Source organism: Humulus lupulus, chromosome 6 (genome assembly GCF_963169125.1).
Source record: "Humulus lupulus chromosome 6, drHumLupu1.1, whole genome shotgun sequence".
NCBI classification, from domain to species: domain Eukaryota; kingdom Viridiplantae; phylum Streptophyta; class Magnoliopsida; order Rosales; family Cannabaceae; genus Humulus; species Humulus lupulus.
In genome coordinates this window covers 10,616,020-10,635,762 of record NC_084798.1, presented here as the reverse complement: position 1 = coordinate 10,635,762, position 19,743 = coordinate 10,616,020, and the positions used below count along the sequence as shown (strand labels likewise).

The 19,743-nt window shown below is 35.5% G+C and overlaps 1 protein-coding gene across 1 annotated transcript; it reads left to right on the top strand.

Moving 5' to 3' along the window:
• The first annotated feature begins 1,103 nt into the window (after window positions 1-1,103).
• On the top strand, window positions 1,104-2,152 carry LOC133783783 (uncharacterized). The gene is made up of 4 exons (XM_062223413.1): window positions 1,104-1,257; window positions 1,323-1,415; window positions 1,498-1,602; window positions 1,681-2,152. Exons 1-4 carry the CDS (start codon window positions 1,204-1,206, stop codon window positions 2,023-2,025), a joined length of 597 nt encoding a protein of 198 aa, XP_062079397.1. The 5' UTR covers window positions 1,104-1,203; the 3' UTR covers window positions 2,026-2,152.
• Window positions 2,153-19,743: the final 17,591 nt, after the last annotated feature.

Sequence of the window (19,743 nt, the reverse complement as noted above, 5' to 3'; positions counted from 1 at the left end):
CAGGCTAACCAAGTTTTCTACATTGAAGACCTTAAAAATAAATCTCATTGGAAAGTCGTCCAAGAAGTGCATCACAGAAATGTGTGGGACATCCCACTAGTTGAAGAACAAGCGGAGGATGTAGAAGTAGATGTTATGCACGACACTAGTTCCTCTAATTTCCAATTATTCGTTGATCTTGGACCGTTGCCACAAATCAGCTTTGAACGTACGGGGGCTCCATTACAATTTGTTGAGATAGATAATGTTGCAATTGAGGAGGAGAGGGAGGAGGAAATGGAAGAAGAAGAGGAGGAGGAGGAAGAGGAAGTGGAGGAGGAGGAGGAAGAGGAAGTGGAGGAGGAGGAGGAGGAGGTTGAATATGAAGATGATGAAGAGGAAGATGAACACATAGAAACCGATGATGATAGTGAAGATTATTATAGTGATAATTAAGTGGTAATTTTATAATATGTTGAAGTAATTATTTTTAACAATAAATAATTTTATATTGTCATTTTTAACTGATAAATGTAATTTTAATATCGATTAATTTGACAGATATGGCTGATGTTATTGCTCAATCTCACGGGGGTGATGGTGGAGGATGCGATCCTCCATGTGGACCGGCAGATATCCCAGCTGATTGTGAACGAGGTAATATTTTACACATTGATATACTCCTTAAAATTTAACAATTAATCCATATTAATTTTAAAATATTGAATTTGCATACAATAGCGCCTCCAAGTAAACGTGGACGCCATAAGGGATTGAACACGCGGGAAAAGAGGGAACAGTTGGGGCGTCCTCTCCCTCTCGAGTGGGATGTGCGGGGGAGAACATATAAAGAGATCGGAGAGTACAGCTCAAATTTCTCAAGAGAGCTCAGATTACTTGTTCGACAGTATACAGATCCGGACTGTCCTCAATGGTCAAAAGTACCAAATGCCTCGAAAGAAAGAATACTTGCACATTTGGAAGTAAGTAGTTTATGTATTTTTATGTTAATTCTCATTTTATGTTATATATGATATTTACTAATAAATGTTTGTAAATTAGGATGATTTGTTTGATATTGGGCGTACTAGATATGGAGAAGGGCATATGCCTAGGATCTTGAGAGGCATTGATACTTCGTGTGCTAAAAAGTATTCTGACTGGAAGTACGATATTAAAGAGCACTTAACGATTAATGGGCCACAAAATCGTTATGGTGGTTGCATGGATACGCAGTGGCAAAAAGCAATTGATTTTTTCCGTCGCCCAGAAATTACGGTATTAATTTCTTGCTAAACTTAACTATCTTAATTAAATATATTACTAACGATAACTTTTTGCAGAAACGTTCTGTGGTCAACAAGGAAAATAGAAAGAAATTGAAAGAGCTTAGCTATGGAGGTTCTCAGTCAATCCCAGCCTTACGCTATAAAAAGGTTAGTTAATTAATTATTTTTTAGTTTATTTTTCTTATTTACGTTTAATTATTAATTTTATAAAAATATATGTACGTGACAGCGCAATTTAGAGACTGGGCAACTTGAGTCCATCCCGGATAGCTGGATGGATACTCACCATAAATCAGGCACAGGGTGGGTGACAGAGACAGCAAAAAATACTTGGGTACGTTAAGTTTTTTTAAACATTTTTCAAATTTTTAATTGTTTCAAAATTTTAATTACATTATACATTGTATCACAGGAGGAATTGCGTGCATACCGCGACACACAGCAGACACAGGCAACTGATACTGAGAGTTCCACACCAGTTTCGAGTGCGCCTGAAGATGAAGACATATCTTTGGTACAAAATGTCTTCGGAAAACGACGGGGCCACCAGAAAGGATATGGACGTATCCTTAACATAAGGGACCGAACTCCATTTGATTTTCGTCCTTCACAAACTAGAGATGAAGAGTTGTCTGAGATGAGAGAGCGTCTTCGACAGTTAGAGGAGCATGTCCGGACTCATTGTATCACCCCGGGATCTCAATCTGCCCCACCACCACCACCCGATGATCCTGATGTTGGAGCACCGACTCAGTAGGACTTATGTATGAATTTTATTACAATTGACTATTACATTATCATGTTTAAGACAAGTCTTTATTTTAATTCAACGAATACACTCTTATGTTTTTTTTTATATCTTTAATATAAGTGTTTTAATTTTATTCTATTTTCTTATATTTAATTCAAAATAAATAAATAAATAAGGGAATAACAAATATAAAAAAAAATTGGGGACAAGTCTATACCGAGGACATTGTCCTCGGTATATACCACCAAGATGTCGGTATATACCAGTACGATGAGAAATTGAGGTTTGTTGTACCGAGGACATTTGTCACTTTCTACCGAGGACATTATCCTCGGTAAAACGTATACCGAGAACATTTTGAATGTCGTCGGTAGACGTTTTGTTTTACCGACGCGGCTGTACCGACAACTTTATACCGACGACATTGTCTCGGTATAAGATATACCGAGGACATTTCGGCTTATACCGAGGACATTTGTTCTCGGTATAGGCCCTGATTTTTGTAGTGTTTATATACATTTACAATTACGAACAAAGATTTGTATGTTAATAGATAAAACATAATTTTTAATTATAAATAAAAATATTTAAGAAGTATTATTATCCATATATGTTATAAATATTTTAGAGTTTAAACATTTAATTTGGATGTCATACACAAAATATTTAAAAAAAAAACATATTAAGCAATTTCATATATATATTTGTTCATGTTATACGTTATATCAAATATTTTCTTTTATAATTTTATGACATTGTTTATTTATTTAAAATTTATATGACAATAAATTAATACATTTTTTAAATAAAATTAAATGTATGCAATTATTAATTAAGTTATATTTATCGTACATTGATTTAAAACAAGAGATAGTGAAATTAGTAACGGAGATAAAAAAAAAAGCACTTTTTTATGAAATATTCAAGTTTTGAAGTTTATACTTTTTTTTCTTCTTCCAAAGTATGAAGTTTATAATAATGGATAAATCTGTTGTGTAAGTTAAAGACAAATGTCTTAGGTGCATGTAGGATACTATATAACAGAATATACCAATCTCATGATTGAATCTTGTCATATATATAGGTTTGTGTGTGATTGGATAACTATAACTTGTGACAAGATCCAGTCAAAAAAAAAAAAAATTAGTCGCAACAGAATTTGTTGGAAAAAATTGAGTGAATGAGAAATTGATGCCTAAAATAGTAATGATTCAGCAAATTACTTTGGTTAAAGATGAGAATATCATAATATTGTGTGATTTATTCTGATTGATTTTAGCAAATCACTTTGGTCAAAATTGAAAAATCAGAATATTGTGTGATTAATTCTGATTGATTTTCATAAAATTACTTTGGGTAACTTCTGATATTACCAGAATAAGTGATTAATTCTGATTTATTTTCATAAATTAAGATTCCATATTTGTTGGATATTTTAGGATTAATGCACTTGATTCACACACATTATCAACTCTCCATGAAGCCTATAAAATGATGTTTTTCCTCTCATTCTAAGACACACACATATAGAGTATCACACACTTAGTATATTTCTCTCTTCTGTCTCTATAGAATTTTCTGGTGATAGAAGGAATGTTTGTTTCGAGTTCGCCTAAGTAGGCGCAGTGGTGCTTTCGCTCTGCTTGATAGCTGTTGTATTCTGGGAAGTGGTTGCTCACGAATCCTCTAGCACCGTTCACGTAGAGGGGGCAAATCTGCTTTAAGGAAAGCATGTTTTGCGTGTCTCGACTTGGGTTTATTCTTTATATTGTATTTTTGTATTTCCATTCTTCAATTAAATATACTAATATATATGTTTCGTTATTCTCCACTATATTATTTCTAACAATCTTAATGCACATTTCGACTCCTTCGGAGAAGACGAATAGGTTGAAGGGCAGAAACCAGTTTGGATTATCTTTGTTTTATATTTAATTGGTTCTAGTAACTTTATACTTATATATGCACTTATCCAATTATTTTTATTTTTCGGTACCTATTTTTTTCTTCATATTCTACTTAATCTATATATATATATGCATGAAAATTATATAGATTCATATATATGGCATTGTGCATAAAATTTTCTTTGTAAGTTTCGTTTATCTTATTTATCTCATATTATATTTTATGTTCTATATATATATGTTTCATATATAATTGTCTTATATTAAATTTTATGTTCTATATATGTTTCATATATAATTGTATCATAATTAAGAGATATTCATATATAATTATTTCTATTTCTATTCATTTCCTTCTATTTCATATTTATGTATTGAAATTATTTAGAAGAGAAAAAAATTGCTTAATATATTTCAATTGGTGGAAAGTCATATTTCATCTATAGTATATGTATGTTTTTTTTCTTTCTTTTATTGTCTTTTATATATATACTAACATTAAGGGAGTAGTGTTACGTTTTTTTTCTTCTCTGTTTCTTTCTAAAATGAGTTTTGCATATTTAAATTATTTATAAAGTTAAAATTACTTTTTAAATATATATATACATAGAAACTTATATATGTATTTAAATGTCTCATTATTAATGTTGTTTTTAGTGCCTATCACACATGTATACTCACTATTCAAGTATGATGTAATTGCTAGCTTTCAATTTTTTTTATCTTAAAACGTAATTGCTAAAAGTGCAATTTTTTTATTTCACCATTCGGATATGGTTAAAAACATGGATGTTACTCCTACTTGTTGACGCTGTTTTTCGTCAACTTAAAAAGAAGAGCAATTAAACAGATATTATACCTCTGGTGGAGTCAATTTTTCTTTGCCTCGGGTGGAGTCACACATCAGAGTAATGGCATAGAATAACCTCTCTGATATAACCTTCCTTCCACAATAGTGTATCTTGGAATCTGATAAATCAGCTTTCGAGCTTTGTTCCGTTCTGCTGGGAGAATGCTGGTTTTGAGGTAATCAACTATTGGGGTCATCCCGATTAGTTCAGAGTCAATCATAAATACATCTTTCTCTTCAGGCTCGCTAATACTGGGAGTCGACAAGTGCGCTATTGGTACTACGTTTAGCTTTTCGACTTCGCTGGACGTGGCGAGCCTAGCTAGAGCGTCTGCATTTGAATTATGCTCTCAGGGAACTTGTTCTATTGCATAGAACTCGAAATGTTCGAGCGCCGCCTTAGTGTTTTCCAAATATGCGGCCATCCTTATGCCACGGGCTTGATATTCCCCTAGAATTTGGTTGACCACTAACTGGGAGTCAATGTAGCAGTGTATTTCTTTGGCCTTGAGTTCCTTTGCTATCCGGAGTCCTGCCAATAGAGCTTCGTACTCAGCTTCGTTATTAGATGCTTCGAAGCTGAACCTCAAGACGGAGTGAAATTGCTTCCCTATTGGGGTGATTAATATGATTCCTGCCCCCGATCCATTTTCATTGGAAGATCCATCGACGTAAAATTTCCATTGCTTGCGGGCTGAGGTTATAACTTTGTCGTCGGATACTCCTGTACATTCCACAATAAAGTCTGTCATGACCTGCCCTTTTATGGTCATTCTCGGATGATAAGTGATCTCGAAATGTCCGAGTTCAACAACCCGTTTTAATAATCTGCCCGAGGCCTCTGGCTTGGACAAGACTTGTCGCAGTGGTTGGTCAGTCAGTACATGGATGGGGTGTGCTTGGAAGTAAGGTCAGAGTTTTCGAGACGAATGGATCAGGCTGAAGGCCAGCTTTTCCATTAAAGGGTATCTCGATTCTGCCCCCAGTAACCTTTTACTAACATAGTATATCGATTTTTGTACCTTCTTGTCTTCTCGAACGAGCACAACACTGATGGCGTGCTCGGTTGTAGCGAGATATAAGTACAAGACTTCTCCTATGATAGGTTTTGACATGATCGGAGGTTTCGCAAGGTGTTTCTTTAGGTCCTGGAATGCGAGCTTGCATTCCTCCGTTCATTCAAATTTTTTGCATCCTCTCAAAAGTTTGAAAAAGGGAAGACATCGGTCTGTAGATTTAGAAAATGTTACACCCAGATTTCGAGCCTTAAGAATTGTGATCTCGAAAGCTGGATTCGTAAGGAATGGACTCGTAATGTCTAGAACGTGTCCGCAACCTAGGCACCGAGCCTGCGAAGTAGGGGCAACTTCGAAGATGGTAGCCTCGAAACCTTCACAAGCTCGAAAGACAGACATCGAAGTACGTCTATTCTCAGATGACCTCAGATCAGGGGTTCTGAGCCTGATATAAGTATGAGCTCGAAGCCACATGATCTCGGGAAAATGCTATAGCTCGAAAGTCATTTAGAGACCTGGGTGAACGTGGCATTGACAATATAAGCTGATAACTTTGAATATCTTAGTGAATCATCTAAGAGAGACGCAGTCTACATTTATTGCTGTAAATCCCCTATAACCAAGGGATATTTATTATTCAGTTATATGCTCCCTGATCTTTAGGAGACGTTTTCTTGTATATAGGATTACAGGTTTTTAATGCCATTAAATTTATTTACATATACAGAATAACTTCCCAAAATGTGTGGGATAGTATTCAGAAATCTTCTCTATAAATAGAGAAGTCATGCACCATTGTAAAGGACCAAATTTTTGTAATCTTGAGAGAAAACTCTGGAGAATTCATTCTTGAGGAATTTCCAGAGATCAACTTAAAGTTCTAATAACAAAGACTCGTGGACTAGGCAGAGTTAACTGCTGAACCACGTAAAAAATCCCATTTGTTTTATTGTATTTTTCTGGCCATAACTATTTATTGTTTTCGTGCTCTTGTTTCACTGTTGACGAAAAGCGGCGTCAACAGTTTGGTGCTTTCATTGAGAGCCTTAAGCATTCAGCCCCTGAACGAGTTATGGCCGCTAACGATCAAAACGTTCCTGAAGAAAATTATCCGAGACGCCCTGGGAAACAGCCAATGGTAAACCCGGATGCTGAAGAGAGAAGCGAGTCCTCCGATTCTCGGGGACCACCCGCACCACCAAGGGATGAGGATATTTTAAACCGACCGCTGAAACAGCAGTTGGCAGAAGCCAACAAGCGGAATGAGGAGTTGGCAAGGATAGCCGCCGAGGCGCAGGCAGCTCAGCCCCTGCCTCCGCGTGAAAACCAAGCCCCTCCTCCAAGGGACGTGCATGTTCCTCCCCGCAGACCCCGTGGGCATCCACAAAACAATGCTGCCACAAGAAGGCCGGAACAACCTCCTGCACAAGCAGATCAATCAGCCCCCTCTAGGCCCCAAAGAAGTACCCGAGCTAGAGCCCCGGTTAATCCACCCGCGAAAGTACTTGCGGGAACTGAGAACAACCGAGCCCCTGCAGAGGCTCAGACTCAAGTCCCTCGCGGGCAAACTCCAGACCATCTAGGCCGCGAAATGGGTGGCAGCCACCGTCACCCATACGGTTCCCTCCATCACCTATAAGATATCCTTCACCTCCTCGCAGGAATGCTCAATCAGTTCGAGGTGAGGATGAAAGACGTGCGAGGAGGAGACAAGGGAACAAGGAGGCTTTCTGGGAGCGGAGAGGCGCCCCCTCTGAAAAGAGCCAAACGTCCCGATCTCGCACTGCAGAAACGAGGTGGCATGAAAAAGACCCATCTCGAAATAATCATGCGACGAGTTTTACTAGTGATGACTCTGGAGATACCAACTCGGTCAGCATGCATGATCGAGGTCAAAAGAATACTGGAAGCCGCAGGAATCGCTCCGACCTACGGGAACACTTGAATCAGAGTCAGGGTAATGTTAACCCGATGAACCCGGACCTGAGGGATCGCTTAAATAGGCGTAAAGACCCCCTACAGAGGCGCGAACCTGGAATCGTGATCGATGACAACCAATTCCACACAAGACCCCTCGCGGACCCAGTCCAGGAAAGAATTGATCAGTTAGAAAAGGCCTTCAGGCTTTTGAAAAATGAGCAAGGTCAGGATCGATACGAAGATTCTGATGAGGAGCTTGAACCGTTTGCTCCCCATATTTCCAATACTCCATTTCCTCAAGGATTTCAGATCCCTCACGTCCCAACGTTTGAGGGAAAGTCCGACCCGTACAGCCATTTGAGTACATTCAATACAATAATGAGAGCAAGTAACGTGGGTTACGAGCTCAGATGCATGTTATTTCCAGCATCACTGACAGGACCAGCCAAAAGATGGTTCGAAAAATATAGAAGACATCAATAACTTTTTGGGATCAGCTGTCCAAAGACTTCAAGAAGCAGTTCAAAGCCATGATGGGAGTTAGACCCGAGGCATCAACCCTGACTAACATTCGGCAACAGCCAGGTGAGACATTGAAATGTTACCTTACAAGGTTTAACTTGGAAGTTGCCCGAGCTCGGAATGTGGATGACAGCGGTCACCTAATGGTTGTCCAAGCCGGAGTAATGCCAGGAAGTGCCCTCTGGGACGACATGCAGAGAAAACCGGTTAGGTCCCTAACCGAGTTTAATAGACGAGCACAGAGGTTTGTCAATGTAGAGGAAGTGAGGTCGACACTTAATGTGACTTCCCAGCCTGTAACTACAACGATAAACGTAAACTCTGCCTCAACCTCGGTGGACCCACCAGCTTCAAAGCCTGCTGTGGAAAACCCTTCCAAGAGAAAAAAGAACGAAGTGAGTAACCCCGAGGACGAGGGAGGAAAGAAAAAGAAGGGGGGGAGATATTTCTCCGTGTACAAAGTGTACACTGAGCTCAACGAGTCTCGGGAGAACATATACCTAGCTAATGAAAACTAGGTCCCCTTCAGGCGTCCAGACCCAATGAGAAATCAGAAGTCCAAGAGGGACTCCAGCAAATATTGCCGATTTCACAGAGACACCGGGCATACTACTGATGAATGTTGACAGCTGAAAGATGAGATCGAATGATTGATCTCGAGAGGTTACTTCAGACAATATGTCAAGAACCAGAGTACTAATCAAGCGTTAGCGAGCCAAAGAGCAGCTGCGCCACAGCTCACACAAAACAACAATTCCTGAGCCAGGGAACAAGATAGGCCCTCTCCAATTGATGGAGAAGACGTAATAACCATCTCAGGAGGGCCTCATCTCGCGGGAGTGGGCAGAAATGCCCAAAAGAGATATGTTAACGAGCTGAAGACTGGGGACGGGTCTCCTTATGAACCCGAACCTAGAGCTCCAAAAAGTCAAAAGATTGAATCCCAACCAATAACCTTCACTGAGGTAGACGCGTCCCATGTTCAATTTCCTCACCATGATCCACTGGTCATCACCCTCCAGCTGGCAAATAAAAGGGTCCACCGAGTTCTCATAGACAATGGGAGCTCAGTTAATATTCTCTATAAAGCAACCATTGAAAAGATGGGACTCTCCCTTCGCGACCTGAAAGCATGTGCGACTATGCTATATGGCTTTTCAGGAGAAGGAACCGCCTGCATGGGATCCATCGAACTCCCCGTGACCTTAGGAGACTACCCGGTCTCAACAACCGAGATGATGGAGTTCGTGGTAGTGGATCTACCTTCAGCCTACAATATGCTGCTCGGGAGACCCGCCCTGGTTGGGCTGGGGGCAGTCTCATCAGTAAGGCATTTGGCCATTAAGTTTCCGACCCCTAGTGGCGTCGGGACATTGAAGGGAGATCAGTTAGCTGGAAGGGAATGCTACAGCATTTCCTTAAGAGGAAAGAAACAGACGAGCGCACAAGCACTCGTCATTATTCAGAGTAAAGACGGGACGGCCTTGGAGATTGATGAAGAAATCGATCCACGGGTTGAGGAGAAGGTTGACCTCGAACCCTTAGAAGAGCTCGAAGAGATTCAGCTCGAAGAGTCCGATCCCTCGAAAAAGGTAAAGGTTGGAAAACACCTCCAGGAAGAAACCAAACAACAACTAACTTGCTTTTTGAAGAGAAACCAGGACGTCTTCGCATGGTCACATTCGGACATGGTAGGAATAAGTTCGAACATAGCAAGCCACGCGCTAAATATTGATAAAAGCTTCCCTCCGAAGCAACAAAAGCCAAGACAGCTGGATGATGACAGAAAGAAGGCACTGAAGGAGGAGGTTGACAGGTTAAAAGCAAACCGATTCATTAGGGATGCTTTTTACCCTGACTAGGTAGCCAATCCGGTTTGGTCCCAAAACCTAACGGGACATGGCGAACCTGTATCGACTATTCGGACCTCAACAAAGCTTGCCCGAAGGATTGTTTTCCCTTACCGAGGATTGATTAGCTCATGGATGCCACGGCGGGGGATGGACTGATGTCGTTCATAAATGCTTATTCTGGATATAACCAGATTCCCATGCATGCCCCCGACCAGGAACATACAAGCTTCATAACCGATAAGGGGTTATACTGTTATAATGTCATGCCATTCGGGCTCAAAAATGCTGGGGCCACATACCAGCGGCTCGTGAATATGATGTTTTCGGAGCAAATAGGGAACAACATGGAAGTTTTTGTTGATGACATGCTAGTCAAGTCTCAACTTAACGATAACCATGTTAACGACCTCGAAGAATGCTTTGGCGTGCTCCGGAAGTATAACATGAAACTAAATCCTCAGAAGTGCACCTTTGGGGTATCATCAGGAAAATTCCTGGGCTTTATTGTAAACGCTCGTGGAATAGAAGCCAACCCCGACAAGATCCAGGCCCTGATCGATATGCCCTCGCCTCGAAGACACAAGGATGTCCAAAGTTTGACCGGTCGGATGGCGGCACTAAGTAGGTTTATATGAAAATCTACAGACCGTTGTCTTCTGTTTTTCAACCTTTTGAGGAGAGGCAAGAAATTTGAATGGACGGAGGAGTGCGAGCTGGCCTTCCAGGAGCTTAAAAAGCAACTCGCAGAACCCCCCATCTTGTCAAAACCTATTACGAGAGAAGTATTGTACTTGTATCTTTCCACCACCGAACATGCAATAAGTGCAGTGCTCGTGCGAGAAGAAGAAAAGGCACAGAGACCCGTCTATTACATCAGTAAAAGGTTACTGGGGGCAGAGTCGAGGTACCCCTTGATGTAAAAGCTGGCTTTCAGCTTATTTTATTCATCTCGTAAACTTCGACCCTACTTTCAGGCGCACCCCATCCATGTGCTGACTGATCAACCACTTAGGCAAGTCCTGTCTAAACCGGAGGCTTCAGGTCGACTTCTTAAATGGGCAGTTGAACTCGGACAATTCGAGATCACTTACCATCCGAGGACGACCATTAGGGCACATGCATTGGCAGACTTTATAGTGGAATGTACTGGCATGACCAACGACGAAGTTATAACCCCGGCCCACGAGCTGTGGAAACTTTACGTCGATGTTTCATCTAATGAAAATGGATGGGGGGCAGGGGTCATTTTGATTACCCCCGCAGGGAGCAGATTTCATTCTGCCTTAAGATTCGGCTTCAAAGCATCGAATAACGAGGCCGAATACGAGGCTTTATTGGCAGGCCTTCGTATAGCCAAAGAGCTCAAAGCTAAAGCAACACATTGCTACAGCGACTCCCAGCTTGTGGTTAATCAAATCATGGGAGAATACCAAGCTCGTGGCACGAAAATGGCAGCGTACTTAGAGAAGGCGAAATCTGCATTGGAACATTTCGAGTTTTATGCGATCGAACAGGTTCCCCGAGAGAAAAACTCAAATGCAGATGCCTTAGCTCGGCTCGCTACTTCCGTCGAGAATGATGAGCTAAACGTGGTGCCCATAGAACACCTCTCGGCACCTAGCATTAACGAGCCGGAGGAGGAAGACGTGTGTATGATTGAGTCCGAGCCTACCTGGATGACCCCGATAGTCGAATATCTCGAGACCAGAGTCCTTCCAAAAGATCGGAACCAGGCTTGAAAGTTAATGTATCAAACTCCTCGCTACACCATTTTGGATGGAAAGCTGTATAGAAGGGGATATTCCATGCCATTACTTCGATGTGTGACTCCACCAGAAGCCAAGAAGATCATTGAAGAAATTCATGAAGGGTTCTGCGGAGACCATACTGGGGGGCATAGCCTGTCTAAGAAAATCATACGCCAAGGTTATTTATGGCCTACCATTAAATCAAATTCTTTCGAGTACGTAAAGAAATGCGATAAGTGCCAGAGATTCGCCATGATTCCTCAATCTCCACCATCCGAACTGACCATGATGACTTACCCATGGCCATTCGCGGTATGGGGAATCGACCTCATAGGCTCTCTCCCAACTGGCAAGGGCGGTGTGAAATATGCTGTAGTCGTCGTAGATTACTTCACAAAGTGGACAGAAGCTGAATCATTGGCAACAATAACTTCCAAAAAGGTCCTTGACTTCGTGGTAAAAAACATCGTGTGCCGATATGGGTGCCGAGGAAAATTGTATCCGACAACGGAACCCTCCCGGCCTACTAATCCAGCCATTAAACCGCATTAGGGATTTCATGGAATTACATATACTGTTTGTTTCCTCTGGTATTTTTGTTTAATTTCTCTTCATTTCTAAGTTGACTATGGATATAACGAGATCGCCGTCTGAAGGAGCGGTTGCGAGGTCGATAACCTAGTTTGAATATGAATACTGTTTGAAAATCTCTATTTCTTGGGGATTTGTTGTAATCTGATAATGAATCCCGATATTATGGGATATTATGTAATTAATGCATTTATTCATATTTATTTGAAATTTGAATTATAACTTCCCGAAATAAGAGGGAAGATATTTTGTAAACTAGTCTATAAATGGACTGGATAAATTCATTTGTAGATACGCTAAAATTTGTATTGGGAATACTCTGCTAAAATTGTTTTCTAAAAGCTTTGAGAGAATTCCACCATTCAATAATATTGACTCGTGGACTAGGCAGATTTTAACTGCTAAACCACATAAAATACCGTGTGTTTTTCATTGATTTTCCTAATTTAATGTTTAGTGCTCTTCTATTCTAAGTTGACGAAAAACGGCGTCAACAAATAAATACTAGTTTTTTTTTTCATTTATATTACAACATATCTCTTCTATATAAAAAGTGTGTAGATAACGAAAATTCTTCATTTTAATAGTTTGTTTTATTAACTTTTACGTAATATAACTTTAAAACTAATAGAAATAGATATTTATTAATTATATTAATATAAATTCAAATATTATAAAATATTATTATTATTATTATTATAATATTTAATACTTATATTAATATAAATTTAAATATTATAACATAATATTATTTAAATATTAATATAAATTTAAAAATATCATTATAATAATAATAATATAATACATAATGTTATTTTTATTAAAAAAATTATCATTTATATTGAAAAAGATTAACCTATTATATATATTTAAAAAAAAACATAAACAATATTTTTGTTTAATTTTTCTTTTAATATGCTTATGTCATCCTTTTATATATAATATAATTTATTTATTTGAAATTTATATGACAATGATACAAATTTAATAAATTCTATAAATAAATCTAAGTAAACGTGCATTGTACGTTGCTTGTATCTAGTATATATATATGTATTTATATATATATGCTAGGTAGAAGCGACGTGCAATGCAAGTTTGCTTAGTGTTAAAGTTGTAAACATTATCTATAATTTTAATAAAATCTGGTTTATTTTTTTTTATAAAAAAATATATTTAATATAATGAATTATAGTTCTATAGTATATATAAATATTTATATCAATAATCTCTACATATATGACATCTAAACACATCGTTGACATTGATATATATTTACATGACTACATGACATATATATAAAATCCAATAACATTTAAAAAGATATTAATAATAGAAATAAAATAAAAATAGAAAAAGTCATAGCGTAGACAGTAGTATACATGCATTAACTATTTGTAGTTTATAATGTATCTCACAATATCCTTTGGTAAATTTGATAATAAAAAAGAGCTCCAATCACTTGATAAAAAACAAACTATCACATAAATTTATAAAATAAAAAAAATGATATGTATGTCATTATTATTTTTAAATAAATATGATTTAATTATTTAAATTATCATAAAATATCTTTAAAATATTATATTTTAATTAATTAATATATTTATTTTTGTTTCAGTTTAAGTTTGTTCTAGTTTTTTAATTTGGCAGTGACAACAAAATATTATATATTATATGTTTAATATAATATTAAGTTTAAGTTTAATTAAATTTTATTTAAGTTATAAAATATATGTTTTTATTATTTTTAAATAATTATCATCGTAAAATATCTAAAAAATATCATATTTTAATTTGTTTAGTTAATTATTTATTTAAGTTTAAGTTATATTTACAATCTATAGTTACATATAAGAATATTTTGTTAAATATAAGAATATTCTATTAAAATTAACGGAAAAAAATAAAAAACTGTTAAAACAAAAAATTCATGTTATCTACACACTTTTTATATAGAAGAGATATATTTATATATGTATATTTATAAAGTAGAGCATCTAATGGAAGTGCATTTTTTAACATTTTTCGCTAAATTTTGAACGCATATCTATGTTACATGTGGTTAGGTACTTTGATGTTTATCCAATATTTAAAGTTCTTTCATCAAAGTCGTCCGACTCATTGATATAATCATATTATTTTGTCTTTATCTGTAACACAGAGTACAAGTAAGATAATGCCCAATAAGAAAAATTGTGAAGTATACACAACGTATCATATTTTCATGTACAAAAACATACAGAATTGCCTTTGTGACAACCCATTGCCTTTCCTAAACGGTGACTAATTAACATTGTTTAGAAGAAATTATTAAAGTCATGTTTTTAGTGGGATCGGGTTCTTTCCAAGTCTATTAATGAGCACTACTTTGATTCAAAATCTTGTTTTTGGTGGGGTTTCTTTCTAAGCCTTTTGATGAGCGCTTTGATTATGTTTATGATTGACCTATTATTTTATTTTGTGGGTATTTTCACCTTAAAAGTAACAATATTTAGTGCAGATATGTTATCATCACAACCTTTATTAATAATAAGACTTCACAAAAAAGTTTATCAATGATAATATTTTTTTATTGATTTGAGTGCGTACTTTCTACTCTAACAGTCAAGTCGTTTTATTTTATTTTTCTTGACGGGAAAAACTTGTACAGTCAAACCATGAGTGACTAAAAAATTCGTCATCAAATACTAAAATACTCAGTGATTAAACTAATTTCTACAAAGAAACTTCTCATATCTTTCTTCATTAGAAAGACTTACAAAGTTGTTAAACATAAAATATCGTGTTATATTATTAGTGGGATTTCCTTTTAATCATAGTGTCGTTGTCAAAAATATGAGATGACTCAATTATTTTTTGTCATCTGTCAACCTAAAAAACTGTTTTAAAAAACAATCTTTGTCTTGCTAAGTAATTTACTAAAATGTCATTTAAGTAACTACCATGTATTTAAATTTTTTGAAGTTTATTCTTCCCCTAAAAAAGTCTACATTAAAAAGAAAACAAATAATTATGAAAGAAACCATTTGATAACTCTTCATTTTCAAAATTATATAGTGAGGATTCAATTTTTTTGTGTAATTAAAATAATGTAATTGATAAACCATAAACAATACTTCAAAAAAAATCAAATAAATTATAAACAATAAAACTCACAAAATTTAATGTATACAATTTACTGTTTATCATGTCCCTAAAATTTTAATATATATGATATTTTCTAATCGTTATTGCAGTTGTAATTTCTTCTTATATATTATTTATATGTACATATATTATTTTAATCTTTAATGTAAATATATATTATTTTTGGCGTGTGAAGAAATCTTAACTTAATTTTTTATATAACAGTATTTATTATAGATATAGTAAATATCTCACTTAGAAAATTTTGAATAATTTACAATTTTGAAAACAGATTTAAAAAAAAAATTATTTCACACGCATAAAATACAAACTTCAAAACAATATGTTTATGTACTTTGGATACATAGATAGGTTAAAAAGGAATTAATATAAAAAATAAAGATCGTAAAAAATATTAAGAAGAAATTAAAATAGAAAACTTTTTAATTTTTTTTTATATGAATAAGGAGGCTAAATATATATTTTGATTCTAATAGCATAATCTTGATAATATTTTTATTCATTTGTCTTCATATACATGATTTCAACTTCAATATATTTAATTATTATATTTATTAATTGATGAAAGCTTTAATCGATATTTGTAGAGTTGATTATATATTTATAATTAAAATCACAGAATTATTTGTCAAATTTTAAATTACAAAATTATTAAATTTAGTTTTGATTTTTACAAATATGTCATATGGGGCAAATATTAGATAGTTAAATATTGACATCAAAATTATTATATTTAGTTTAGTTTTTTCTATGAAAATGTAATAAAAAGCTAGGGATACCACTACATAAGAATTATTCAATAATTATAATGTACATTATTTTAAATTTTTAGTTACTCTTTCACAAAAATCAACATAAACATATATATATTTTTAAATAATATTTACCAATCGGTCCTCTTATAAAATTATAATTTGTTGGTCAAATCATCTAACAAAAAGTCAGTCAACAATAATATTTCAATAAAATAAAACACCATGATTTTTAGCAAAGCTTTTGCACAGGAAAGTATTAATTATGTGTTAATGGTGTTCCTTTATTAGACTTTTGGATGAGCACTTCGATATATTTAATTATTCCTTTATAGATTTATTATTTTTATATTGTGGGTGCTATTCTATTTTATTTTACTTTAGTAACAAATTAAAGTTCATGATGAACATATTATATTAAATTCTTTTATGTGCTAATGCTCAGTATCTTTCTACGACAAAATAATAACTGGGAATATTGGAATGATATTTTAATATTATATATTATATCATCCTAATATTATATACAAAGCATTACTATTTGGAATTTTATGTTGTGCATATTGTGATTTGGTAGCAGGTTGGTAGCTAAAATCTCGTCGCTAAATGTTTTTTTTTACCAAAAAATGTTGTCGCTAATTATTCTTATTTGCTACTAATTTCTTATTAGCAAAAATATTAAATCTAGTAGCTAAAACACTACTTTATATGAGACTACCAGAGCCTTTTTGCTACTATAATTTGATAGCTAATTGCATTTAAATTGGTAGCAAAAGAATTTATGTCATTAAAATTAATTTTATTTTCAATCCAGCAAAATTATTTTACTACCACAATTTAGTAGCAAACAATCGCAAAATTAGTAGCAAATTAACTGTTTTGTACTTAAAAATTCGATACTTTTGCTACTAAATTTGGCAGCAAAATTAATAATAAATTGAATGATTTTTTTAAATAAATAATTTTATTTCATATTTTATTAGTTTTTTAATTTAATTATTTTATCAATTCTATTTTTTTATTATAATATTTACAAAAAAAACAAACATTAATAAAATATCAAAATTAATTTTTATAAAATAGATAAACCAAATACAAACTAAATAAATTATTTAGTACAAAATCAATATAAAACATAATACAAAAACTAACCACATACAAAAATCTACACATGACATCAAAAATTGTACTTTTAGTTCATATTTACATATATAAAAAAATTGGCAGCAATATTTGAACACGTCCATTTCATGCTCCCTCTTAAAGGCTCTTTTCATTTCATTGTTTTTAGTTTCAAGAACATTCATTCTTGAAAATACATCAAAAGCATTCACAATTCTAAAAAAAATCAATAACTATAGCAGTAAAATAAATTTTGTGGACAAATGTAGAGAATTGCAATATCCAATTGATATAAAGCATAAAGAAAAAAAAAGGACAAACACTCAAGGCTTGGGGACATTGAATTTCATTATCTCACAACAAGCTGCATAAAGAAAAACAAAGGACAATGTGAAGTCATTATTGTGCATACAATGAGCAGCTCGCATAAACAAAACTTGAGTAGAAGGTCAATTAGTCGTTAGCCATCTCAACTCAATCCAACAATACAAATATATTTAGAACACTGCCACAATGAGCCAAGTAATATTTAACTTTCATAAATTCTCAACTAGTAATCTACAAGATCAAAGTTACTCGAAAGGGCCTAAAACTGACAGTAAGTATATTTAGAAGGGCAAAATAATATTCTACTAATAAGAGAAGAAACATGCCATTAGAGCTAAGAAGAGGAAGTGGAAAGAACTTGGTTTTCACTACTTATTTACAATTTTACAAGCTCGTGCCAAATTGGTTTCTAGATGAAGTTTTCTTATCACGTGTTGGTAATTGTCAGTTTCATTATTGATCATAGAATTATATAACTTTTCAAAGAAGTATAGCACGGAACTCATAATTATAATGACCAGTGGCTATCTTTTTATATATATATATATGAATGAAAAAGTTCTACAACTGTTGACGCCGTTTTTCGTCAACTTAAAATGTAGAGCACGTAAACAGTAAAAACTATGGCAAAGAAGAATAATACAGTAAAACAGTGAGAGTTTTTTACGTGGTTCAGCAGTTAACTTTGCCTAGTCCACGAGTCTTTTTTATTAGGACTTAAGAAATTTCTGGAAATTCTTCAGGGATGAATTCTTCAGAGATTCTCTCAAGATCACCCAATTTTGGTCATTTACAAAGGCACATGACATCTCTATTTATAGAGGAGATCTTAGAATCCAATCCCACACGTTTCGCGAAGATATTCTGTAAATTAATAAATTTAATTACTTTAAAGTTTGTCACTCCCATATACAAGGAAACGTTCCCTGAAGACCAGGGGGCGTATAACCGACTAGTTAATATCCCTTTATTGTAGGGAAGTTACAACAATAAATATCTCTTGAATGCATGGACCGCATCTCCTCAGGTAACTCACTAAGCCGTTCGAGGACAGCAATCAGCATCATGCTAGTCTAGGTCTCTGAGTAAATTACGAGCTATATTACTCTCCCCAAGACCAGCTCGGAGTGGGTAAATATCACCGAGGCCACCTTATTTCGGGCTCACACCCATGCCATGCTCGGGCCACTTGATCCGAGGCTACCCGACAATGGATATACTCCGATGTTCCGTCTTTCGAGCTTATAAGGACTTCGAGGCTACCTATCTTCGAGGTTGCCACCTGCTTCGAGGGTTTGGCGTCTAGATTATGAACATGTATTTTAGCTATTGCGAGCTCACACCTAACGAATCCAGCTTTCGAGGTCATAGCCTCAGGTCTCGAAATCTGGGTGTAACATTTTGTCCCCTCAAAAGTATTAGTTCGAATCCTATGAGAAGGAAACTTTTGAACTACTTTCTTCGGGAATCGTACCGTCACACATACTCGAGTATGGACACACGTCAGTTGGGTATTGCTCACTCAATGATCTTGAGTACCTTGGAAACCTGCCCACGATCGTTCGCCTGCCACCTTTACAGTACCATCATGTCACTTATCCCTGGCCGTCGGATTTGATATGGAATCTGGCCAATGGCCCAGATTAATCTAGCCTTTCGCATTCTCATGTGCTTAAAAATTGGACCCCGTCGTTTTCTTCCTTAACTCACGTTCACTTTAGAGAAAAAAGGAAGAAAGGAAAACCAGAACCCTCCTTGCCCATTTCTTGCATGTTCTCGAAGCCGAGAAGACAAGGCCATGCTGGAATTTTTGACTCTATGAGATCGCACTTGCAGCCGCTTATACAATCGTCCATTTCTCTGTTTCTGCCAATCGCATTGTGTAAGTTTTCTGTTCATGGCTTCATTGCATTATTTTTTCCATGTGTGTTTATGCTTCTGTTGCAGCTTGGGCAATAGAATTTTG